This window comes from Amblyomma mixtum, chromosome 3, assembly GCF_055824585.1.
Source record: "Amblyomma mixtum isolate Tamu chromosome 3, ASM5582458v1, whole genome shotgun sequence".
NCBI lineage: Eukaryota > Metazoa > Arthropoda > Arachnida > Ixodida > Ixodidae > Amblyomma > Amblyomma mixtum.
In genome coordinates, this window is record NC_143014.1 from 167,193,407 (window position 1) to 167,219,864 (window position 26,458).

The 26,458-nt window shown below is 46.3% G+C and overlaps 1 protein-coding gene across 3 annotated transcripts in view; it reads right to left on the bottom strand.

Moving 5' to 3' along the window:
- Window positions 1-26,458, bottom strand: part of LOC149352626 (rac GTPase-activating protein 1-like) — a 59,438-nt gene that overhangs the window by 4,197 nt on the left and 28,783 nt on the right. For 2 of the 3 annotated variants that reach the window (XM_089581822.1, XM_089581824.1), the window contains 4 exons: window positions 23,636-23,868; window positions 21,549-21,642; window positions 15,585-15,657; window positions 7,956-8,027 (listed from right to left, as the gene is read on the bottom strand). In XM_089581822.1, the coding sequence (XP_089437948.1) occupies window positions 7,956-8,027; window positions 15,585-15,657; window positions 21,549-21,642; window positions 23,636-23,868 (472 nt within the window). The remainder of the gene's footprint in view (window positions 1-7,955; window positions 8,028-15,584; window positions 15,658-21,548; window positions 21,643-23,635; window positions 23,869-26,458) is intronic. The other variant, XM_089581823.1, reaches the window with a different exon arrangement.

The window sequence follows — 26,458 nt, forward strand, 5'->3', positions numbered from 1 at the left end:
CTGTTGCTACAAGCGAATACGCAACGCCCTTGGTACCGGTAGTGAAGAGGGATGGAAGCCTCCGGCTGTGTGGCGATTATAAAACCACCGTCAATCCCTGTCTGGAAGTAGACCGGTACCCGCTACCTCGGATAGATGACCTTCTAGCAGCGCTTGCAGGAGGAGAGGAATTTTCGAAGATCGACCTGAGTAGGGCCTACCAGCAGGTAGTTATGGCGGAAAGCTCCCGGAAACTACTGACGATAAACACGCATAAGGGATTGTATACTATGAACCGTCTGGCTTTCGGCATTTCGTCCGCCCCAAGCATATTTCAAAGAATTATGGACAACATGCTGAAAGGTTTGGAAGGAGTCAGTTGCTACCTTGACGACATCCTGGTCACAGGCAAGACCAAGCAAGAGCATTTCCATAACTTGGAAGCCGTCTTGTCAAGATTGCAGGAACGCGGTGTGCGCATCCGGCGCGATAAGTGCTCGTTCTTTCAACGAGAGCTCCGTTATCTGGGCCACGTCATCAACGCCGAGGGTGTTTGCGCATCGCCTGAAAAGGTATTGGCACTGCTAAATGCGCCTGCTCCAAAAGACAAGCAGCAACTGCAGTCATTCCTTGGGATGGTCAATTATTACGGCAAGTTTGTTCAGCGTCTGTCGACTTTGGCACAGCCGTTGTACAGGCTGCTAAAGCAAACAACAGAGTGGACGTGGGATGCGTCATGCCAGCTTGCTTTCACGGAGATAAAAGCAGCTATGGCTTCCCCTCCAGTTCTTGCCCATTATGATCCGAAGCGACCGCTTCAACTTGCCTGCGACGCATCTCAGTACGGCATAGGCGCAGTTCTTTCGCAGAAAATGATCAATGGATCAGTTCGACCGGTTGCCTACGCATCCCGCACATTGTCAAGTGCCGAAAAGAACTACAGTCAGATCGAGAAAGAAGCCCTTGCCCTCGTATTCGGCGTAAAGAAGTTTCACTTCTACGTCTATGGAAGGTTCTTCACGCTTGTGACTGACCATAAACCACTGCAAACAATTTTCGGCCCGAAAACAGGCATTCCCGCGATGGCAGCTGCCCGCATGCAGCGTTGGGCGCTGACGCTGTCAGCCTACAACTATGCTCTTGAATTCAAGAAATCTACTGATAATGCGGAAGCAGACTGTTTATCGCGCTTGCCGCTCGACAGCAGCCAAAAGCAATCGGCAGAAGAAAGCGAAACTTTTTATTCGCTTCGTTTGGAAACCCTGCCTGTCACAGGCCAAGACATCGCTCGTGAAACGAGGCGTGATCCTTTACTAAGCAAGGTACTGAACTTCACAAGTGCTGGCTGGCCGTCGCATGTCGCTGAGAAGGAGTTGAAACTTTTCTTCGACAAGCGTTTGGAGCTCACAGTTCATCAAGGGTGTTTAATGTACGGCATGAGAGTAGTCGTGCCTCCAAAACACCGAGCCTTCTTGCTTGAGGAACTTCATCAGGGTCATCCCGGTATCGTAAGATGCAAAGAACTCGCGAGGAGCTACGTCTGGTGGCCTGGTATCGACGCGGACCTAGAGCAACACGTGAAGAAATGTGAAGAGTGTCAACAGCAACGGAACGAACCAGCACCGGCTCCGCTTCATCCATGGTCATGGCCGACTTCGCCGTGGCAAAGAGTTCACTTGGACTTTGCTGGACCCATGAAAGACAAAATGTTCCTTGTTGCTGTGGACGCACACTCAAAATGGCCGGAAGTTTATGTCATGCAGAAGACTACGGCGTACCACACAATTCAGTGTCTCCAAGACCTCTTCTCGCGTTTTGGCGTACCCGAGACCATCGTGACCGACAATGGACCACAGTTCGTTTCCGAAGAATTCAAGAGCTTCGTCAAAGGCTTCGGTGGTCGTCATATCGTGAGTGCAGCGTACCATCCAAGCACGAATGGCCTTGCGGAGAGATTTGTACAGACAATGAAATCTGCGTTGCGGAAAGGACGACCCCAAGACTCCTTGCAGGCAACCTTACAGACGTTCCTGATGACGTACCGCAACACGCCGCATGCGACTACAAGAGAATCTCCAGCAAACCTTTTCATAGGTAGACGACTGCGCACGAGACTCGACGCAGTCAAACCTTCTGTCGGGGGAAGAGTGGCTCAGCAACAGCTCTCCGATATGGTGCGACGCAAGGCACGTGAGCGACTTTTCAACATCAACGATGAGGTCCTCGTGAGGAATTACAGAGGTCCTGAGAAATGGGTCCCTGGCACTATCATTCAGCAGTCTGGCCCCGTTTCATTCAAGGTTCGAGTTAAGACGAATCGTGGGGTGCTCATTTGGCGTCGTCATCAAGACCAGCTACTGCTCAGCATCGACAGCTCAAAGCAGAGCATCATGGAAGATTTTATTCCAGATTTCGGGGATCCTGAGAGCGCCAACGAGCCACTTCCAGCTGCGGCCCCTGCGGCAACGAACGACCCTCCCGGGGAGCGACGCTATCCACAGAGGGACCGGTGACCTCCTGATAGATATCAGCCATAGCATTAGTTGCATTGTATAATGTAGCAAAAGGACTTTGGGCTCATTAGGAGGAAGGAGATGTTGTGTGCGCGCGAAACCAAGCACTCGTGTTATCGCGTACTGTCTGCACATGCTCACTGCCCGGCTATCTCTTATCGGGTAGCCCGTGCTGGCTTTAAAAGACCGCTCGCACGGGCCCACCGCGCTCAGTATGTAACCTGTTGGCTTCCTGCCAAGTAGCAGGAATAAACGTTCCTTCGATGCTACGTCTACGCCGCCCAGTTCTTGGATGCCAGACATGACAGGTACAAACCCTCTTTGCATTAAACACTGCATCAATGGTCCAGACTGAATCAAGGTTTTACAAAAGTTGTCGCACGGAGTGGCAGCTACCGCCACGAGAAAGCATTGAAGACCTAGGTCGGACTGATCCAAATTTTTCAACGATTCAAGGACTGCGTCCAAATTTATGGAGCTTCAAGGGCCCTTAAAAACCTTTTTCGAAAATTAAAGATATTCAAGTATTTTAATAGCCTGTGCAAACACTACTCACTTCATTAACAAATGCTGCAGAAAATTTTCATGATGTACAAAAAATAGCCTTTTCGACAAGACAATGATTACGCATGTCGGTATGCCTATTTGAGTTGCACATACCGTCAGCCGAGGAGTGGTAGGAAGTGATGTACAGATATGATTTGAATCCAACAAATGAACACTTTGTGCCAGAAGATCACTTTTTCATCACTTTACCATATGTGGCAGTAGAAAATCCATCAAGTAGTAAAAATGCGGCTAATGTTGAGAGCCGCATTACTCCCGACTAAACCTTGGACTCAAATATTATGCAAGAATATCTGTACAAATGCACAATACATCTTCTCTGCATGTATTTCAAAACTATTTTGTTAGCCACTGCATATACGGTCAGGAGCAGAAGTTGTGTACACCATGCGGAGTTGCAGTGCCCAATGCTTTCGTGACACCTTCTGGCATATTTACTAAGGAGGGGCACCATCAATCAAAGCAAGCAAACTGACGTGCTTTTAGATTAATGGAACACTGAGAACAAAGCGAATTTAGCCTATATCATTAGATTACAGTTTTCTAATAACAAAGGAACTACTTTCGCTGAAAACAGCCTTTATAAACTAAAAAAGGCAAAAAAATGAAATACAAGTAACATTGCCACTGGCCGTTTTCACACGAAAACTGCATGTCAATAGAGTTTTTTTCTTTTTTTCTTTTGTGCAGACCTCCAAGGCTAGCCCGAGCCTCCTACCAGTGATTATAGAGTCCATGGTAGTCCCAGTGTCTAGTGCTTCCACTCCTGCGCCAACTGCGGCATTCTGCACCAAATATGATTGGCTGTGCCATCCTGATAGAAATGACCAAAGCTGTTCCTGGTGCCACCTGTCGCAGTGCAGCTGTTTTCACAGAAATGTCTCCAGGGAAAGAAGTTGAAGTCTATCGGGCCGCTAGATATATTCACACTTAGCAGCCCATTGATGTGCACAAAAAGAAGTAAAATGGGTAAAGCAAACAGGAAATTAGTGTCACCGCCGGTAGCCAGAATTTGTTTGTAAACGTCTGCACGACACATTTGTGCATATCCTTTGATATAATGGCCTGATCAGCAAACCTTGTCGATGCTTGCCAGCACAGATCACCAGAAATTTAGGTCACTGCCGTCAGTGTGACACCGCATGAAGCATCAAAGAGGTAAATGAAGAATGTGCTACCCAAAATGCTCTGCTTGGTTTTAGATCTGAATTTAAGCAAATTTGTGCACTGCACCATTTTCAGCATATCACCACGCCACTGCACGAATGCTCTAGTAAAGCTTGACCGGCAAAACCTGCACGACAAATTGTGGGACCACAGAAAGAATATTCAAGTTACTGAATCTGCACGGTGTTGGCCTATGTAGGGAGTCTTGTCACTCTCGTTTGGCACTCATGATTGTTCTGTGTGTGCATGAAGTCCTACAACTGTTCTACATTCGATGGAGCAGCTGTTGACAGAAAGGAACAGTGGTGGGGTGCGCGAGTGTGGGGAGTGGGTGATGCTATGGCATGCATACGCTCCTGCTCTCTTCTCACTGCGACCACCATAATTCTACCCAGTTGTCATCTAGTACTAGAATCCAAAAACAAGGTCTTTATATGGAACTGGGAAATGTAGCCGTATGGGACTACGAAAAAGTGAACAACAGAAACAAAAGTCCTGGAGACAACCTGCACAACGACACCTCATACAGCGCTGCCCGCGAGTCATTGCTTGCGGCATAACTTCGTTTTCATGGTTTCCATCGTGTCCGCTTGCATTACTAAGGCAGTGGAACTTCAACAGCTACAACAAAATTTATGCCACCTGTAAGCGCTTTACTCATCGGCGTAGTCCAAGCGTGTTGGAAGCCGCCAAACACAGTGCAGTGTGGTCAAGCATTAATGGGTATTACAGGGTCCCGCTACGGCTGGTTGTGTGCTGTAGCCGTAAGCATGCACACACTAAACATGCCATGAGGTGCATGCAGCCTCTGTAGTGCTCAACGTGGTTGATACTTGTGTAGTCAAGCTAGGCCAAACCATGTCAAAATTTAAAATAGCTCCTGGCACTCGTATTGGTAGGCACGGGGTGGCATTCGTGATGTGTCATGCAGGAACGCTCCCACCATTAAGATGTAAGAGCTCAGTTTGTACGGCATGGAAATCTATGAAAGCTGCAGTGGGACCAGCGCTGAATAACATAGCAGCCAGGAAAATGCAGCATCCGGGAACATGACAGCTAGGTTCTACTGTATATTGGCTTCCATCCTAAGCATAATAACTGAGCTTAACAATGCACCCTGCTCTCTGCTAGTGCATTCATTGCTGTCCCTGACACATTGGAGTGCTGGCTGAGAACATTATTTTAATGAAAGCACATGCACTGCAAAGAATGGGCAAGTTTCAGAATTGCAGCTATCGGCAGCATTTGCAAAATGAAAATGTATGTAAACTGCTTCGAATATGATCGTTCCAAACTGCAACAGACAAAGGGTTCCCTTAATTCAGTTAGATGTTAGCTAAAATTCAATTTCTTCACATTATATTTACCCGTTTCAAAATTGGCCTGGCCAAGTTTCGACACTGGTTGGCACGTTTTTGCACATCGGGATCAACAGGCCGGGTGATCGGCACAGTGCGTTTAGGTATAGCGCGCTGCATGATAAAAGGCTGCTTTTAATATGGGAAATATATCAACCAGATGCAAAAGTCTGCGTCACAGCACTTAGGTTTTGTAAGGAAGCCGTGGTCGCTGTATGTTAACTGGCAACAGGTAGCCTTTCGTGGCGGATCAGCCGACACTGCGTGCAGGCGCAACGGCGGCGATGGCTGCCAGTTCGCACGCACAGGAACCGCTCCACATCTTCCAAGCTTTAGTTTTAGCTAGAGTCAATTTTTTGGGCAAAATAAAATGCAGGGGCACTTGGTGATGCAATGCAAGAGAAAAGGCTTTTTGGGAGGCGCATATGCAGCACTCATGTCCATGAGGAGCAACTGCCTTGGCTGGGAGCCGTACAAGCGTGCATATTTGACGAAGTAGGCGCTCGAGCAGTTTTAGCTTGTACAACTCAATCTGGCTTCAAAGGAATCTCATCAGTGCATGAGATGCAGGCGATAACTGGCACAACTGACAAACAAGCCACAGCGCAGGCTGCGGTCACGTCTCTTCCTGTGGATCAGTTCAGGCGTGATAAGGTCTCGCTTTTTGAAACAACAGCTTCACTCTGCTACGTAAAGCCGGGTATCTTCATGTGTGCAACATGACCTCCGGGAGAGCTGCCCACCAGATAGTGAGCAAACTGCCCACCATGGCAGGTCGCTTAGGAAGAGCAACCTGGGTCGCACAAGACCCACTGGTGCCAGCACCTGCCATCGCAGGGCAGTGGCGCATCCCTGAACCACGGCACCACTGTGCCAGGAGTGGTATGAGAACTCCCAGGGGTCTATGAATGTTAAGTAGAGAACGACCAATTTCGCATATAAGGGCATTAAACCAATGAAGCTATTGCATCAAATTCTTTAGACGGAGCTTAAGTGTTTTAGTTTGTTTTTTTTTGGCCTGACATAAAACAATTCACAGGGTCCTCCTGTGTTTGACGGGGAAGACAGGTACTCTTGAAAATTCGTGAGAAAACCGCTCCTCTGCCACCAAGTCGTTTCCTCAAGCAGGCAAGCCTCACAGTTAAGTGCGCGGAAGTCAAAGTGATGCTGCACTCCAGCAGCAGATTCTTTTCTTCTCTTTTCTTCACGTAACCCCAGCCCTTTTCACGGCCTTCACGGGAAAAGTGAAAGCAATATCAATGCTCACTTTGGACCACGATGAAGACTGCGCATTGTGCGCTGGCTCAAGAGTTCCTGGCACCTGCGTGCTTGATGCAACCAAATTTTGAGTCTGCGGACGTTCATTCTATAAGAGATTTGGTGCCATAGCCCTAATGTAAATTGTGACTGTCGTGTAATCTTTGTTCGCATCAAGCAAGTGTTCGTGTTTACATTAAACACTGCAGTGCCAAAGCTTCTGAGTGGACTAATAAAGTGACTGAGCAATGCCAGTAGTAAGAAACCACCACCAAGTTTGTGTACTATGTATGCACAACACATAATCTTTCTTCTTAGAGCCAGCAGGCAGGCTGCCCATTTTGTGTTTTGCTTCATTCGGACGCAACATTTGCATTACAAAGCTATTCATGTAAGCTAATACTCATCAATCGCAGCCAGTGCTTTTGCCGCCAAGCAATTTATCTAATGCCTATGTATGTGGGGTGCTGCATGAAGTGGTTTACGCCACATATGAACCAAGCATTATAACCAGGCTTGCTGCTACTCCTGTAACACATCAACTTTTATCAGACCATTAAAGCTTCGCAAGATCAGTTCAAAATTTCTCATACAAACGACTCCTTCAGAACTTGGTATACATTTATTACTCTGTAATGTCAGCATGCGTTGGCAGTATGAAAAAGTAACTTTAATATTAAAACTGCTAAAAGTGAGGATGTGTGATGGCAAACGTTTTTTACAAGGCGAGGGAGGGTGAGGGAAGGTGAGGGTGAAGGAGGGTCAGCAAATTTAGTGAAAGAACATTGAGGGAGGGACAAGGTTTGAAATTAAGGGTCAGGGAGGAAACAAAAATGAGGGCATCTGCCTGCCACTGACCATAACAAATGGATTGAGCACTCACTGTTCAAGTCAGTGATCAAAAAGTTGATGAATAAGTTCCAGACGGCCAAAATTAAATAGTGCAAGAACTTCCCACAAATGTGGCGGATTAATGACAGTCAACCCTCCCCATGAACAATAACAGGCTTAAATTAGCAGGAACATGAACAAAGCACTGAACATACGTCCCACAAAACAATGAATAAGGAGAAAAGAAAAAACACCAAGAGAGAATACAAACTAGAACACTGACCCTTTTGTAAGGTTCCTTTGGTTTTTGGCGCTTGCACTACTAGTCAGCCTACTGCAGCTAGCTGGTGTTCTTCTTGAAGACAAAAAGACAACGCACAATATGTAAAAAGACAAGGAAGAAAAAATTGCAGTGCAGATGAAAACATGCACTATGATGTTACCTTCTGCTATGTGCAATTAACAGGTGCATGATGCTCATTCACTCCAAGTTCACATTTTTATGAAAGAGGGCACTGATTCCAAGCATGGCAAGTTGCTCAACCTCTGCTCTAACCAGAAGGTCACACATCAGCTTTTGAGACACACAAGGGGCACGCTGCTAGTATGCACATACGTAAAACATGCAACTACTGGATTCTTGAAAAAAAAAAAACTTCTGTAAGCATAGATCCAACAGTTTGCTGTCTGTAGGCAAAATGTATTGGTAAGCTTGCATGTCAAACACAAATGGCTGAACTGCTGTCTTGAAATGCAATCACTAGGATTGTTTACAAAAGCTTGCTCTTTAAGCCATCGCTGCGTAGAAATATAGAAACTCATGATGTAAAAATACTGATGAGTGAATATCATTTAGGTTTGGTGCTTTCGCTAACTGTGGGCTCATTGCCCGCTACCTTGCATGGTGCACTTGATCAGCAAATATACTTGTGGAAAATATGAATGGAGACCTTACATCCAGCACATTTACCAATAGCCATCAGGAGGTTTTACTGCTGGCACAGAGCAATGGTAGCTTCTGGATTTACTCCAGTAAGGCCTTTGGCCCCACTTTCAACTGTAGTAAAGTTTGATAACGATGATGGCAATAGCAGTAGCAGCTGTACGCTGCCCCATCAATTAGCTGGTGCATACTGTCAGCAGCTCCCGACTAACTGGTGAGCCAGAACAGTTGCTTATTAGCGTGAAATCCAAGAAGCATCCATCTTCAATGCTGCACAGTGATTTGCAGGCACTGAACGAAACATACCTACTCATCGCTCAACACAGTGTTTTCATAGAACATTTTCAAGGCCTGTTCCTCTTACAGCTGACATATTAGTTTTGATTTAATACTTAACTATCACTTGGCACAAAATCACTAAAAGAATGGACTTTGGCTAATAGTGCCACTGGGCTATGCTAAAACCACAAGCTCTTACAGTCTTTCATGTTGCCTAACATCACCACGATAAAGAGTAATTTTATATTCTGATGAAGGGAATTTTTTTGACGCGAGGGCAGCTTTGGCCAAAACGTGCCATGGCACAAGGTATGTTTTCAATTACATTAGGTAGGGTAATTTGCCATTTTCCAAGCATTTTACCCAAGAGAAGCTCAGTAAAAGGCCAGGAGAATGCTGTATCCATTGGTAAGTACTCATCAGCACTGGGGATCAAACTCTGCACCTACCGCTTCAGAGGCGGATGCTCAAACCACTAGTCGCTGCTGCAGTAAATACAGTAAACTCTTAGTACATACAGCTGCCGCTGCAGTACATAAAAAGGACAGAGTAAACCCTCATTAGGGGGGACGCAGCTTTCAATGCCAATCTCCTTGTTTTCCAATGGATTCAGATGATTTTTTTTTTTGCATGTTTGTACTGCTTCGAACTTCAGTGCACAAAATTTCAGCATTACTTAAGAACTTTTCTGCAAACTGTTTCTCTTCTACACCTTGCGGAAAGCCTGCAGATTCGACAAAATGTGGTGGAAGACTCAACATTCAGTATACTTCTGAATGCATGCTAGGCATGATGACAATTTAGATTTCTTTCCCTCAACAGAAATATTTTTGTTTTTGTTTTCATTTTTACAAAGCAGTTGGCATATGAATATCTAAATTGTAAACAAGACAAGATTACACACCAAAAATCTATAATCCATTAAAATCAAAAACCAAGCATTTCATCACAGATTGGAGTTCTTTGCATGCAACAAAACAAATGGGGTCAAGAAAGACAAAACAGTCGTGAAGAAATCCGTTTCACAAGGTGAGCATCTAGTCAGTAAACCAAAATAAAGAAAAATGCAGATTTTTTGAGCACTTTACGAATATTCAGTGCCATCACAGTTCACAAAATTTTTTAGAGTACAGCTGAACCCATTTATAAAAGACAAATACTGCAGAGAAGTTCTTGCCTGTTATATGAGAGGCCTTTTATAAGCAGAGTTTTGTGTTTTCATTACTTATCGCCCAGTGACGTGGAGTCTCACAAAAGAAATCAATACCTTGTTACACAAGCTTATTAGCAGAAAAAGTAGCTGTTTACTTTCATCTATTTGGCATATGTCAAAACGCCACATGCCTTCTATTCCACTGCAGCTGCACTTGTTGGCAGTCTTTATTTACACTAATTTGGTGCAGAAAAGTAGTACACTTGGCCCTCTGTAAGTTGAAGTCGTAAAAACCGAAAAATATTTTGAGATAAATGAAGTTCTGAGATAGGCAAAGTACCAACATTTTCTTTAGTTAACTGATCGTGAATTCTAAAACTGTAAGCCTTCTGTTCATCGTTATAGCAGCACTGCAGCACACGAAGAGTGCGCCTGCTTTGAGCGCGGTCACATTGATAAGGCGGCCGCCGCTATCTGAAGAGGAGAGCTGAATATGAGGTGCGCTTCTTCCCATGTGTCCTCTCCTTTGGTTAGCATGCCTATTGTTGTCTCGGGAAACGGACTGTCGTTTGCTTAAGCTCTTCAAAGTCTCTGCCATCGATTCGTCGCGCTTCAAAGCCAGAACTGGAGGTGGGTGCGTGTCGACTTGCAGCATCAAAATCGCACCAACTACATAGTGGCAGCAAGGGCCACGCACTGCAGCAGACTGGCAGAGGCGTGCTCGTCGGTTTGCACCATAGCCTATGGGTCTCACAATCCACTGACTGATGCCCTTTCTTTTCGGATTTCAGGCTTCTTGATTGCTGGAGTAGCGCGAACAGGTCTGCCATGCGCTCACGCCTGCCCTCTGCCGATAGTTCGGCACCAGTTCTCCACGTAGCACTTGAAATTAATGTGCCCTTGTCGATGCTTTACATCTAGCTGGCCTATTCTGTGTTAGTTTCAGTTGCAAAAATCACGGGAGTGATTGCACCTCACCTTCTCCCTGGTGCATGGATGTCAAGACGGCCTTGCTGCAAGCAATTGCGCAGAATCCGTGGAGTGAGGAAGAAATCCCACAGGTAAATTTAAAATTTCCTACAAGCGAGGTTATCGATCAAAATTCAAGGATTACTTGTCCTTTATTACAAAATGTTTTCTATAGCCAATGTGTGTTAAAAAAGAGGTCCACTTAAAGGAAGAAATAGGGCTGCCAAGTGAGCGAGTAAAAAATCTCTTATTCACAACTGTCCGTCACACCCGTCTCTTATACCGGGGTTCAACTGTACTTCCTGGTGAACTTGAGCAATGAAACTTCATGACAGCATAGAAAACTAGGCATACGAGCAGATACAATGATTTTGAAAAGAACAAATTTTTTGGCCATTTTTCACGATTTCAAAGCCCCATCCCCTCCTTACATACCTCAGCCCCATTAGAGGTGGCTCAATCACACTCATGGCCACTCGCACTCACATCCACTCACTCACACTCATCGTGACTGGCACTCGCACTCATCACCACTCGCACTCATATAGCATATGTATAGCATCAGCAGCTAATACCTCTGTCACATGGCCAGTTTCAATGGCCATCGAGTCGAAAGCTTTCGAAATTCTGAATCGCTATCGAACTCGAAGGAAATGGGTCGCTGCTACACAGCAAATCTCAATGGCCATTGATATGGTTCTCGCGTTTTTCGCCAAGCTTGTGTGGTGCAACAATCGCTACGTTCGGTTTCGGGCAAATAAAAATATTTACCGTATTTTCCGGTGTATAAGACTCACCCTTGTATAAGACGCACCCGCCATATATGCAGGCTGTCATTGAAAAAGTTGGTATATAAGACGCACCCGTGTATAAGACGCACCCCAATTTAACCGGTTAGGCTAGTGAGAATTAAACACGCTTGCGCGACCATCGCGAAATTCACTGTACGTGTGACAAATTCTTAAGCAACGCTAAGTGATCGAAAATGGTTTAGAAAAAAGAAAAAACGAAAGTGCTCTGCATTATGTCCATAACAACATTTTATTTCTGCTTAAAACCTATGAAGTCTTCATCTTCGTATACGCTATCAAAAAGTTCGCCCATTTCTGGCGGCAACGCGGCTGAAACATTCTCTTCGTACTACGTACACGGAGCAAAGTTGCAAAGGGTGGCTAAAAAAGAACACCGGCTTGTCTTGACAATGGCGAGAAGCGCAATTGTCTTCATCTTTTGGCATTTCACATTACTTTTGCTTGGGGCCTCCGAAACGGTTGCGTGTTTGTGATCCCGGAAGTCGTCATCCCAGCTGTTTCATGATAAAGTTCACCTAAGAAAAGCTGCGCACGGTGGTCCCCGTATTGAAGTATTAACCGCGTTACAACCGCGCCATTGGTAGTGATATTTTTTCGATGAAAAAAGCTTGAACATGAACCTGAGTAACTTCTGAACTCGCAAAAAAACGCGAAAAATTAGCGTATAAGACGCACCCTTGTATAGGACGCACCAGCAAGATTTCTGAAAAAAAGCCGCGTCTTATACACCGGAAAATACGGTATATAAAACCCAATTAAATGCTGAAATGCACTTTTTTGCAGTCATAGGAAGTTTTTAGTTGTTACTAAAGGCCAGCAGCGTTGTCTTGAAAGACTGCATTTTGTACAACTTGCTGTCGCTGTTTTGCAACGCTCTGGCAACACTGACAATGCCGCTGTTTTTGGCTTCTGCGACGGAGAGCACAAAATTAATGCACTTTAAACCAGACCGATAGAATTTTTTAATTATTGCACAGACTAACAGTTTACTGCTCGCATTGAAGTTAGAATAATTTTTGTTCATGCTTTTATACCGTGCACGACAGCGCGTGTTGGTGCTGCTCGAAGCAACGCTAGCAACCTTGGGCAATGCTCAAAAGCCCTCGAACTCTCGATAGAGTTCCACGTTGCTCCGTTGACTTGATAGACTGTTGACTCTACGGCCATTGAAACCGGCCGTGTAGCAGCGCTCAATGGCCTTTGAGTCAGACTATTGGTTTGAGGGACTTTGAAACGCCCATGTGACAGGGGTATAAGACACTTATATGAGTTTTTGAATAGTGTCCATAGGCATGTGCAGGGTTCTCCATGAGGGGGATCCAAATTTCAGTGCAGTGCACTAATGAGTGTCTTGACAATGGTCTTGGATAGTGTCTAATTAGCAATATTGGGTCTGCCTTGACAATGACGTGTCTGTGACTCTACATGAACACATTGGAGTCAAAGGACGACTATGAATACTTTTCGCGGTATGGAAAATAGAGCGTGCTTTTGAAAAGTTCGAGTGAGTTCCTAACGGAAAGGGAAATGGCTGGAATGGGCCGCAAGTACAGATTTGCCCCACGTAAAAACGTTGCTAGGGGGAGTGTTCATTATCAATCCATTTACAAAACCTCCTAAGTTTACTATGTGGCCTATCTGTGGACATGCCTGCCATGCAGTACGTTTTCTGCACTGCACATAATCCCTGCCTAAAGGAGGCTTTACAAACCAGTGCGGTGTTCTCGACTGAGGCCAGTGCTTGCAGAGACCACGTGCGCATCCGCGTGGAAATAGGGGGTGCTAACATTGCAATGATTATTCTCCAGCGTTGTTCTCGAAGAATGCATATGCAGCTAACATGTGAGCCATTTTAGCCCTTGCCCTTCTGAAATGACAGGACGTTAATGGCAAAAGGGCTTATCCAGAATTTCTTAGAGGAAACAGTAGTATACGGTTCAAAGGATTCCTCATGTCCAGATATCAGTGCAGGTAGAACTGCTAAAATCAGAGCGTGCAAACAGAATTACTGTTTTGAAAACACAAAGAATAAACAAAATCTAATTTCATAAGCCTATTTCACTCGCCCAGTGCCAAAGATTGGGCACCACAAATCAGAACCACACCTTGCACACAAATAGCGCAAGCTTGTTTGCACTTGTTGACTTGCCAGGGCAGCCCCGAGAAGCTCAAATTGCCGGCAGCGTAGTTCCGTGTACATGACCGCTGACCAGAGCCTTTTTATGACCATAAAAAAAAAGTTGTTTTTTTTTGGACTCTGGGGAGAGCGTGGGGGAGCTTAATCTTCAACTATTTCCTATTCTACGAGCACGGTCCAGTGTTCAACATGCCGGCACCCTTTGACCTGTTAATGAAAAGCTCCTGCCCACTGTCGAAAATCACCGCAGTGTTTTATCATCATCAGCTCGAAACGATCATTTATGGCACAGATTAGAACATTAAATACAGTATTCCCATTTTGGATATCTCCTTGGGCGTCAGAGGCATCACCATGTCTGATGCTATGCATAAAAAAATAAAAACCACATGCTTCATTTGCAATGCTGGGCTTTTTCAAGTACATGATAGAAACAAGAATCCTCTGGCGTTACCGAAAAGCGCGCTTGGTTTTCGCGTTGTTACTAGGCTTTAGCTGAGCTTGTGCAGGTAAAGGGCCGGGCCAAGGAGGTCAGTTTTTCGCGTGGATCTGGCCTAATAAAAAAATTACAGCCAGAGCAGAGCACACCCGGGCACAGAAAAACCTAAGCGTCCACTGCAATACTTGAGTTCCCAACTTACGGTAGTTATCGCCGTGAAGCAGGCAATTGTTTCAGCAGCAAGCATTGTAACTCTGCGTATATGACCTCGAGCCATGTGGGAAGTGTGACAAAAGACACCTATCTACAGTTTCAGCACTGGCAATGCAAAATCTGATCAAAGGATCTGACAAAACTCGTAATGGCTCATTGCACCCACGAAGGGTCTGCGCCCATGCCAAAGTGAACTACAAAAGCAACAAAAGATTGCCGTTCCCGCGCCAGCGGAATCCTCTCCTTCGGTTGTCCAAAGACACCGGCATGATGCCTTATGCTGCCTCGAGCACATGCAGTAGGGAATATTAGCTTCCCTCAGCTTTCAACAATATGAAAATAGCTAAGTGGGTGATGTCTCGAAACACACGCGACCAACTTTGCTATCGTGTGCACCCACCACCCACATCTACTCGCCACTCACTGCCACTCACGTCCACTCACAACCGCTCACCACCGCTCACAACCACTCACAACCACTGACCTCCACTCACAACCACTGACCTCCACTCACAACCACTGACCTCCACTCACAACCACTGACCTCCACTCACAACCACTGACCTCCACTCACAACCACTGACCTCCACTCACATCAAGGCTATGAGGGACGCCGTAGTGAAGGGCTCTGGAAATTTTGACCACCTGGGGTTCTTTAATGTGCACTGACATTGCATGGTACACGGGCCTCTAGCATTTTGCCTCCATTGAAATGAGACCACCACGGCTGGGATTGAACCCGCGCCTTTCTGGTCAGCTGCAGAGCATCACAACTATTGAGCCACCGCAACAGCATACATTATCTAGTCAATTCTTACACAAAGCCAACATAAGTATGAATGCAGCCAATTAGCTTATTACCACTGATACATTTTTATTAATACAGTGCAGCTGTTGCAGTGCTGGCAAGACCTCTGAAACCAAGAGAAACATTTCAAACACAGTAGAAGCAAGATGTAGTACTTACGCGTACGGAGGAGTGTACAGTTCTTTGTTGCTTGGGGAGTCATAGATAGGACCAAGCAGCCGGCTCGATGGCACTAAACAAAAGAAGAGATAATGAAAACTTTATTACGCGTCCCAGGTTCAGGTCCCTGTTTCAGGAGAGTGGGTTGAGGCAGCAGCAAAAGGAGCTGCCCAATTTCCCAGGAAGAGGGTATGTAGGAAGGGGCGTTAGGAATCTGGGTGGGAGGTACAGTGCAGTGAACTTCGTGGTGGGTGGAGTGGATCTATATGCATATGTCACGACAGGCACCACACACACCTTACAGCAAGGGTGGCCAGTGCAGCTGAGCATGTGGCAATTGTAGAGGTCAGACAGTAGGGAATTAGTTCGTGCTTGTCTGATGCATGAGTATCGTATATACTTGTGCAATGAACCCACTTTTTTTCCAGAAAAGTTGGCATCAGTTTGGGGGGAGGGTTCATTCTTGTTCTTGTTCAATAAGTTTGTGACCTTGGTCGAATGTCAGTTGCGCGACTGGGTAAACGAATTTTCAGAGAACCGGCACAGATTCTGAAGCCTGCACTCACGGATTGAATGAGAAAAGAGAAATTAATTTCTTCAGCGTTGCTCATTTAAGCGCATTCACACATTTGACAAGGGCAGTGCATCCTGTACCATAAACAAAGCATTAAAAGAAAAGTATATTTCTCATCATTGAATATTCACAGAGAATTTGGTGGGAGTAACAGCAGTTTTTGCCTGGAAGAAACCGGACTTTACTTTCTGAGTAAAATTATGTGCAGGAGTATAGGCAAAAGATGGTCACAAAATAACTGTGTGGGTACAGTGAAAGCTCGTTAATTCGAACCTCGATAATTCGAATTTCGGATAATTCGAACTACACTGCTTGGTCCGGCCAAGCTCCATAGAGACCTGTGTATAAAAAAGCCCGTTAATTCGAAAGCGAGTCTGTTCCGCTACGGATAATTCGAACTACGCGCCGCCGCGCCTGTGCGGCTTGGCGCACAGCACGTCGCCAAAAAAAAAGGAAAAAAAAAAAGCATCTCCGCATAGTTAGAGGCTGCGCAAGTCCTAAACGGGGACAGAAGATGCAACCAGATAAAACTGTGGATGAGTGGTTAAAGCCTATATGGCGCCATCACCGGCGCGGCGGCCGGTGGCACCGGAGGGTAGGGGTTGGCGGCGGCGGTGGCGGCTGCCTATCCTCTTTTCCACGCAACCTCCGGAACTCGCAACTAAATACTCGTTAGTTCGAGCCCTGTTAATTCGGAAATACGGATAAGTACTGTTGGCGCGGTCCCAGCCAACGCCCGTACGGGCGCTTTATTACGTGCGAAAAACTTTTTTTTTCTTTGCGAGTGTCGTCCATATCCTTCCACCCCTCAGTCGCCAACGGAAGCACGCGGTCCGCCGCGATCATGACGCCGGCTTTTAGCATCGTTCGCTGCAAAAGGCTTTTGCTGCTGCTATCACGCGTTCCAATGATTGAGTGGCAGTAGACGGCGTCCGCCCCAATCGCCCATGGCACGATAAGGCGAACGTACTGAACATGAGGCTTGCACAACCCGGCAAGCTTTGGCACTCTGCCAAGTTCGCTTCCCCCCTTGCTAGAGCTAACGCCAAAAGTAAACACACCGTGATGTTATTGCTGGGCAGCATCTTGACGCGCCGCCAAGAAATGCGTTGTGGACTGTGACGGCGCGAAACGGAGGGACGCATTTTTTTTTTTTCAAATTCTTTGGCAAAAATCGGAGGGTGGGTGAGTGGGTTCGTTGAGCGAGTAAATACGGGACATATACCTTAATGAAAATGGTTCTTGCCGGTTTTTTCGAGGCCATTCGATAATTCGAACTTTTTTCCCGGTCCCGTGAAGTTCGAATTAACGGGCTTTTACTGTACTAGCATTCTACTCATTTAATTGATGCTTATAAAGAAACGCAACACTTTGCGTGCAGTGATCGAATTCGAAAATTAATTATAAAATGGTGAATAATGCAGTCCTGTTCAATGCAGTAAGGCAGCAGAAAGTAGAGGGTAGGTCAGCTTTGAATAGGTTTTGAGCATGTGCGAGGGTGGGTTAGGTGTGCGTAGTGATCGATTGTGCCTGTACGAATTGTGCTACAGTATTGGCAGCAAAATTGCCGTGACACTACATCGCAACTGACTCGTTTGGTATTGTTACCAGTGGATGAAACATTATCTATCCCCCCTCATACCTTCAGATATTTTAGGCTATTCGCTGGTTGCGCCCAAATAAATATTTATTCGCACACCCACATTCCGCAAACTTTCGCTGATAATGTGATGAAAGCAGGATAGATTTAGGAAGGAAAGGGGAGCGGGGGGGCTACATTTCACACAGAAAAAAAAATCTGCACTGACCCCAATTTCCTTGGGACGGAGAAGTTGAAATACATTGTGCAAATAACTTCCGCAGCCTTGATGCAAAAATGACCTGTAAAGTTTGCCCTGGATTAAAGTATCCTTGGGACAAACAGCCTATCATTTGTAGATTTTGCAGACTATAGTCGCCGACCGATGGGACCCGGAAAATCGGTGGGATCGGTGGGACCCGGAAAATGGTCCGAATAATCGAACAGTTTGAAAAATCCGTAAACTAAAAAAAAAACTTTTGTGCGAAAAACTGGCTTTCAAAATTGCAAAAATCGTTCTACCTCATGTTCCGCCTACAAGCGATAATATTAACCTCTATCAGAGGCATAGCCATGCTTTCGTCATGTTCGCACCCTACCACATCATGATACCGGACAGTGCGACGCGGCCGCAGTCATGTTGCGAATGAATGCGCTCGCTGCGCTAAGCAAGAACAGTCAACTTGCATGGGGCAATGACGCTCACAAAGACCGAGAGGTAACCCATGGGTAACCCACGGGAAGATGCGAGCGGAAGCAAGCACCTCCAAATGCAGTCCCCCGTCCCCCCTCCACAACTCTACCACGTTTGCTGCCCTGCACCGTAGGGTCGTCGTCCAAGGCGCGGCGGACGCTGCAGCTGTCCCACTTTCCTATTTTCTATGCAACTGCACGCTTTTTGTAGGCCATCTCGATGGCAACGGAGAGCGTCCTATTGATGAAGAACAAATAGCCAAGCCTATCCAAGCCAGTCCGATTCGCTCCGCGCCCGCCGATTCCGTTTGAATCCAAGATGGTGCCCTTTCACGGTGGCGGAGACGGCGCTGGCTGTGACAGCGATGCCTGCTTGTGTCTATATTAGGCCGAAATAACAAACTTCCGGTTGAAAAACGTTCTCCACAGTATTGTTGGCATCAATTTTAGTCCGAAAAATCTAACTTTTAAACTCCATAAAGTCTGAAATATCGGCCGTGAAAATGTACACGTTCCTATGAGGTGTGCGACGGTTCCTCAGCGAAATCCGAAATATCACACAAGTCCGAATTACTGGAGTCCAAAATATCGGTCGGCTACTGTATATGGTATCTAGCATTGCTAAACGTAATTCTGAAATTAGCTTTCCTTCGTTTCTCCAGCGGAAATAACTCTAGAAAAGAAAGTCCAGACTGGCAAACAATTTGTCCCGAAGTTTTACTCCATATACTAATTTCTAAACAAACAAATCCAGGAAACTGAAAGTCTTTCATATAAAATGTTCATCTTTCATATAAAATGTTTCATATAAAAAATTCGTGTTATATGCTGTCTGGGTGAGATTACTATGATATCCTCTGGATGCATGTATAATAGCGGGCCGTGGTGAAAACGCCAGCACACACATGCCGTATTTTTCTACTGCACAACGACATTCCTTTGACTGAAATCAGTTCAAGAATATATACACTGCCGGCTCCATTACACATAAGCCACACTGGCTGCATAGTAAAGCTGAAAGTAGAATGAGAAAATATGGCACTTCGTTGCACTGTTCACGTGTTTTGTAGCGAATTAATGGTACAGTAGAACCTCGTTAATTCGAAGTCCGTCGGACCGCGAAAAATCATCGAATTAACCGGGTTTTCGAATTATCAAAAATCGGCGAAAAATGAGAAATAAACGTACCAAACATAGAAGCATCAACACTGCACCTTTATTTTGCCTGAAAAACGGTCACTTGAAGTAGTCATCGATGCACGACTGCTTGGCGCGGTAGTTAGAGGTGCGTACATACTCCGACGTTCTCGGCGCGCGGGCGAGAGCCGGTTGGGGTCGGATACGTCAGATCGGCGACGCTACGCCAGGCGCTCCGACGCGACTGCTACTTGTGGCTACGGGAGGAGGGGGGGGGGGGGGGGTACTCTCGCTCTTCTGATTGGGGGCACTGCTTGGAGCGGAGGAGCTCCGACGCGAGCGCAGAACGTTCTTCGTTCACACGCCGCCTGGGAGAGGAGGCGAGTGGTGAAGGGAGTAGAGGGGAGGAGTGGCGCGGGAGGCGTGCGCAGTGCATTCTGGGTGGGCGGCTTCGGCGCGCTCGGCGCAAAATAGAGACATGCTCCACAGTGCGGTCAGAGTGCGCCGAAGCCGCCGGACACGTCCGCGGTCATAGCCGTGCCGCGCGAGCGCGTGCTACGTCGGAGTATAAACGCGCCTGAACACAGAACACGTTTGATCGCGGCACCGAACAATCAAAACACTACGAGCAGCGCCTGCCACGAGCTAGACCATGAGCTAGACAAACAATGGAAACGGAGCCAGAAAAATTGTGACCTAGCGGCACCTGGTTGTTGCTTTGTCAACTAAAGCTAGCCTCCGAGACTGGTAGTAGACTGTGCAGATCGCTGAGGCACAACAAACCACCGGAAATCGAAAATTGATTTACAGTGCCGCCTGGCTGCCACTCCGGCAACTCAACTATACTGGCCTCAGAGACTGGCAACACATTTTTCTTTTTTCGCGAATCACGGAGGCCATGGTTTAAACCTACGTATTATCCGGAGAGGGGCGCGCTGGCTGTTCAAATTATCCGGCAAATTTTGCATGGAAACTGTTGGGACCGCCGAAAACCTTCGAATTACGCGGGATTTCAAATAAACCGAGTTTGAATTAATGAGGTTTTACTGTGCATGGGTCCACCATTGTTTTCTTGCAACCTGTAACTTCATCCTTGTTGTATCCTTCTGCTTGTGGCAACAAGAATCTGCCACAATCTGGCAGGCAGAAAAGCCCAACAGTACCAAGTAACTGAGGTGGACGTAGCTAATTACGTTAAAGATCGGCTGCAACTGTACATGTGTTCGGAGCTTGCGCACCCAACCGGTGGCCGGCTGCAGGCATCTCACCGCGGGCAAGCGCGCCGTCCATTGGCGTCATGATAAGTGGGGACCAGACGATGCGTACACCTCCCCCTCTAGCCACCATAGTGATAAGAAGGTCAGCGATGATGAGGGCGAGTGAGTGGAAGCAGGTTTGTGGAAATAAATGCCGCTTTCATGCCGTTCCTGCTGGGCACTTTTATTTTTCTTCTTGCCCGTTCTAACATGTCATTCTCTATTGTTTTTTCAGCTGGCTTACAATCGACGAACTTTTTTTTAACTTGGCCTTCAACTTTCGCGTGTCTGCTTAGAACTGAGGTCGGCCTAGATTCGAGTAACTACGGTATTCTGGCTTCTGCGCAGCATAACATTTTGCCCTTTCTGGTGCAAAAGCCGAGCACAAAAGACGAGTTTGCAGTGCTGAGGCACCATGTGCTTGCAGTTCCAGGGGGAGTCTGGAATGCGAGACACTCCGTCCGTGCCGAGTGCCGCAGGCAGTTATCGTCTGCTAGCTCCCAGCAGAACGTAACACGCAGGCAAAAGCATGCACACATGAAACAATTATTTTGGCTGACTTTTCTTTCTTCAAACATCGGCTGGCCTTTACACGTGGGCAGCCCTTACACGAGTATAACAGTATTAAGTATGCCTTCCCCGAGTGACTGCTTTTTTATAAATTTAGCAAATATAACACAGAACAAAAAGCTCAGTGCAGTTACACAAGATCACATAAGGTTTACCTGGCAGCGGCTTTGGAGTCCTTTCATCATCACTCTCCACGTCCAGGAATTGCTCATAGAAGTAACTTGACAAGCTGAGAAGAGCTAGCATCACCTGAAGATATGGAAGCAAAAAAATCACGAAAAAATACACACCGTACAAAGCATACTTAGAATCTGGCAATGAATCAACATGTACAGTGGTGAGCAGCCTTGTCTAGAGCGCTTGAGCAGTGCGCACTTGGTAACAAAAACCGAAATTAGAGAGCAGCCCCTCATTACAGGGCAAAGTTTTCGTGCCTGCTTTGTTTACGAGGCTATCTGGCGCTACTTCCGTGCAAGCGTTGCAGCTGGACCCTAGAGGCTGCCACAAAATCTGGATTTGTTTGCAAGGAAGTGCACCGCCCGAGCGCTCTAGACAAGGCTGCTCACCACTGTACATGCCCCTAACAAGCTTTTTCATGTTTTGCAGTCTTGTCAACCTGCCTAACAGAGAGGACAGAGCACGTACCACAAACCATAGATCACAATTCATGCCGTCTGCTATGAGAGTTGTTAACTCTATTCCCTTAATTAAGCTGCAGCGTGGTCTACATTGGCCAAACTGGTAGGTGTGCCAACGATCACCAGTTCAGCACCAGTATAACGAGAAAGTGATTTCAGCGGCTAATAAGGTGCAACCCGCATCGGTGATCAGCAGTGCGAATCTCCTTCCGCAGGTGGGGTGGAGTAGTTTGTCACTTCGCCTCCTCTAAACCTACAGCGTGTGCAGTGGTGGGCATGTTGGCCCCATTAATTATGGCAATGTATTTTACCAGCAGCCAGGAGAACTTCTTGGTTGAAATTCTCCTGGCACTTGCCTCTATGAGGGCAATTTTTCTGCCTTTTTCAAGCCCTGATTCTTTTGGCAAAGTTCACATTATCCCCAAACAAGAGAAGTACCAGACTGACCCAGCTCTCGCCAGTGATCGGCTACAGCATTAGTGTAGCTCCTCCGTTATTTCTTGTGGCCAACTTGGCTATTGATAACCTTGGAATGCTAAGCTTAAAAGATCCCTGCAGCTCAACACAACCAGAAACTGATGCACAGTAACAATGGCACATCTTGGCAATAAGGAAAAACAACTGATATAAAGCTGCTGATTGTAAGGGTAAGGGAGGGCTGACGAAGTGAAGGTGGTGGAGGAGGAGAACCAGCCAATTTTAAGAAGTACGGGTGATGCACTGCTCACCAACATCCCCCTGTGGGGATGTCCCTGCAGATGCTCGGAAACCCGTGGTGTCGCAACTCACCAACATCTGCATGTTGCAGATGCCCGCATTGCTGTTTACAAGGCCTATTTTTTGCTCTAGCTGCTAGGCCTAATTACGAGAGCTAACAACAACGGAGTGCTTGCTTCGGCCATTTGTCGGTTCTCATTCGTGTCTTCGCCTTGTGGTTTCAGGCCCTTCCTCTTGCATTGCAGTTCCCGCAATGGTGGCTTTGCTTTCGCATCTAGACTTTGTCCCTACCCGTGCTTTTGTCGGCAACATGCCAAAGGCAGTACAGCCATTGTACGCAGACAGAGCTCATGAAAGCGGTCACCGCCTGTCATCTCTGTACACCGCAAGCAGCGAGGTTTAGTCATGAGGACAGAATATGCACAAAAGTACTGATCCCCTCTCTGGCATATTGGAAAAAAGTTGGAGATTTTTTTCAGTGAAATTTGACTTTTCAGACTGCCAGATTTTTTGGACATTTTCGCAGTCCCTAGAAAGTCCAAAAAAATTGGCCATCGATTGTATTACCTTCAAAAAGAATACTTGAATTTCTTTGAATGCTTGTTGCACATACCATTAGACAAGTAAACCAGCTAGAGTACAAACTCTCAGCTCCTTGGACCTGACGTAATACTCGTGCATTTACTATCAGAAACAGCATGAAACCAAAGTCAACTTATTCTACAGCCAGTCGCTAGTTTATCAGGAAAAGAAACAAAGTAAAGCCAACTGATCCAATTTTTCTCTTTCCAAATGAGCAATGAAACCAAGCCAGAAGCCAGTACTTTCCAATGATCTTTTAGAAAGGAAACTTTCTTCAAGTTGCCAAAAGCCGGCAGGGCTCTCACCTTTGTCTGCAGTTCTGTCTCCGCAAGAAGGTTGGTCACTGCTGCTGTGTCGGTGGTTGAGAAGCCCACAATGGTTGGGCCAAATACACGTGCCAAATTGGTGGCTGGCATCTTGATGTCCTTGTTCTGGGATATATTCTTCAGGTGCAGCATCAAGGCTGCCAGGGTGTCTCGATTGGGTTGAGGCAGCTGCTCAACTGCCCGGCTTGTGGCAGACATTCTGTTGTCATCCTCTGTGGCACCACACAAATAGCAGAAGAGCATCAGCCTTTTTCTGCCCAAAGCAACAGCAGTAATGGGTCATTATTTGGATTACTCAGTTTTTCAGATGTCTCGTTGAATATAAAATTATTCACGTTAAATTGTGACTAAATAGACCCACCAAAGGATAGGCGATTTGTCCTGCTGGAAACACAATACAGTAAAGCTTTCATGTTACGAAATCCTCCCTTCGGCTGAAAAATTTGTTCAACTACAAATTGCGTCAAGCAAAATGCCCATGGTTTACTAAGGCAAGAATTATTTGACCTTTCCAAAACAGCTCCCCTCTTCTCCCTTTCTAGCTATCATGGCGTAAATGAGCATTTTTAAGTCACACTGGAGGGATTTACCAAAGCAGAGTTAGCGTTAGTGATCAAAAAGCTAAAATGACAAAAAGGTTTGGTTTGGTTTTGTAGGGTTTAATGTCCCAAAGCGACTCAGGCTATGAGGGACACCGTAGTGGAGGGCTGTGGGTAATCTCAACCAGCTGGAACTCTAACACACACTGACATTGCACAGGACACGGGCATCTAGCCGTTCGCATCCATCAAAATGAGACTGCCGCATCCAGGATAGTCTTTGGGGTCAGCAGCCGAGCACCATAACCACTGAGCCACCGCAGCGGCTAAATGTCAAAAAGGCTTGCACTCTGACCATGAATGCATAACCAAGAAATTAGAGAGTTTTAGTATAGCGTTAGCGCGATAGCAGACCTAACGGAAATTATGTTAGCGTGCCGCAAGCAACTTATCCTCACAGACAGTTTTAGTATAGCGTTCTGAAAATGTTAAATGCGACCCGCTTGACATGGAGGCGTAAGGTCCTTCTAAAGTGGTTGCCACTGCCGCTAATTTGCCAAATTAAAACATTTCACAGTCTTTTAAGCCAATTATTACAGCAGCGCTTATTTTTGCCTGCAAAATGACACGGAAATTAAAATAAAATGAAATAAGAAATGTAAAACAGTGGTGCCATCTAGTCAAGCCAATGTTAATTACAAACCGTTCGAGCAAGAATATTTTCCATCATATTGCGTCTAATGTTAAAAAAAAACCTGTAAATTTAATACAAACTCTTGTGTTACAGCATTTAAGTGCATAAAACACCGCGAGAAAACTCCAAATCTATTTTTGTTTCATTCTGAACGTTTGTGTTACGTTTCGGGCAGTTGCAGACGGAAGCAGTGCAGCATGAGGTCCCATTAGGCTTGAGCTCTCCAGAATCGAGAGCGTGTTTCAAAAACTGGGCTGAATTGCAGCTGCAACTTTAGCGTCGAAGCAAGGTAAGTCATAGCGAGAAGCAACAACACGAGTAGTGTCCGGTAAACATGCCGCCCGGAATCGCAAGAACTGCTGATTCGGCTGAGGCGGGCGGCTCTCGCTTGGAAGGACGCCGCCATGTTTTCACGCTAAGGGCACAACACCCAAAACTGCCGGAACGCTAACTTCTGCAAATTGCACACGTATGCTAACGCTATTTCCCCGTTAGCGTTCTGCGCATGCGCACTTTGGACCAGCTATTCCGCTGTGCACACAATTACGCAAAGCCCGCAATACTAAAACTCTCTATTAATGGATGTGTGTTGTTCTCCTTTCACACTGCTTATAGTGGCTGCCAAGCCAGGCGTTGTGAAGAACTGGTTGGTTGGTTTATGGGGTTTAACGTCCCAAAGCGACTAAGGCTATGAGAGACGCCGCAGTGGAGGGCTCCGGAAATTTCGACCACCTGGGGTTCTTTAACGTGCACTGACATCACACAGTACACGGGCCTCGAATTTCTCCTCCAAAGAAATTCAGCCGCCGCGGCTGGGATCGAACCCGCGTCTTTCGGGCCAGCAGCCGAGCACCATAGCCACTGAGCCACCGCGGCGGCGTTGTGTGAAGAACTACAAAGAAACAAAATGATCAGGGACTGAATTTAATCCAGCCAAAGAAGGCCCCCTTGCTATTATTTAGCCATCTCTTCAGCATAGAAAGCTGTTTTTTTTTTAGCCAAGGAACTCATTACAGAATAAATTAATAGATTTAGAGCCATAGAAGTGTCAAACGTGACTCCGAAAATTCGAACACCTCAAATTATCTGATGATGTGCAACAACACCAACCAGGACACCTTTATGGTAGAACCCTGTTGTTACATTTCCGTCAGCCAGTCCTGCTCTAGCTTCTGTGTTTGGCAGCTTCCGGCAGGCTTACAGGTGGCTTGAATTTTGTTGCAATTTTTGGTGCAGCTCCATCATCGCTACAACACAAGCGTGGACGACCGAAGGCTCAAAAATTAAACTATGCTGTGAAAGACAACATGCAGGCTAGGAGGTGCAAGATGCAGTTGTGTGGGTTGGCTCTGAGAGTCTTATTTCTATCGTCCGTCTTAAAAAAATACAAACCAGATAATAGACATAAGTTTGTGGGGGTTTAACGTTCCAAAGTGGCTCAAGGTATGAGGGACGCCGTTGTGAAGGGCTCCAGAAATTTCGACCACCTGGGGTTCTTGAACGTGTACTGACATCGCACAATACACGGGCCTCTAGAATTTCGCTTCCATCGAAATTCGACCACCGCAC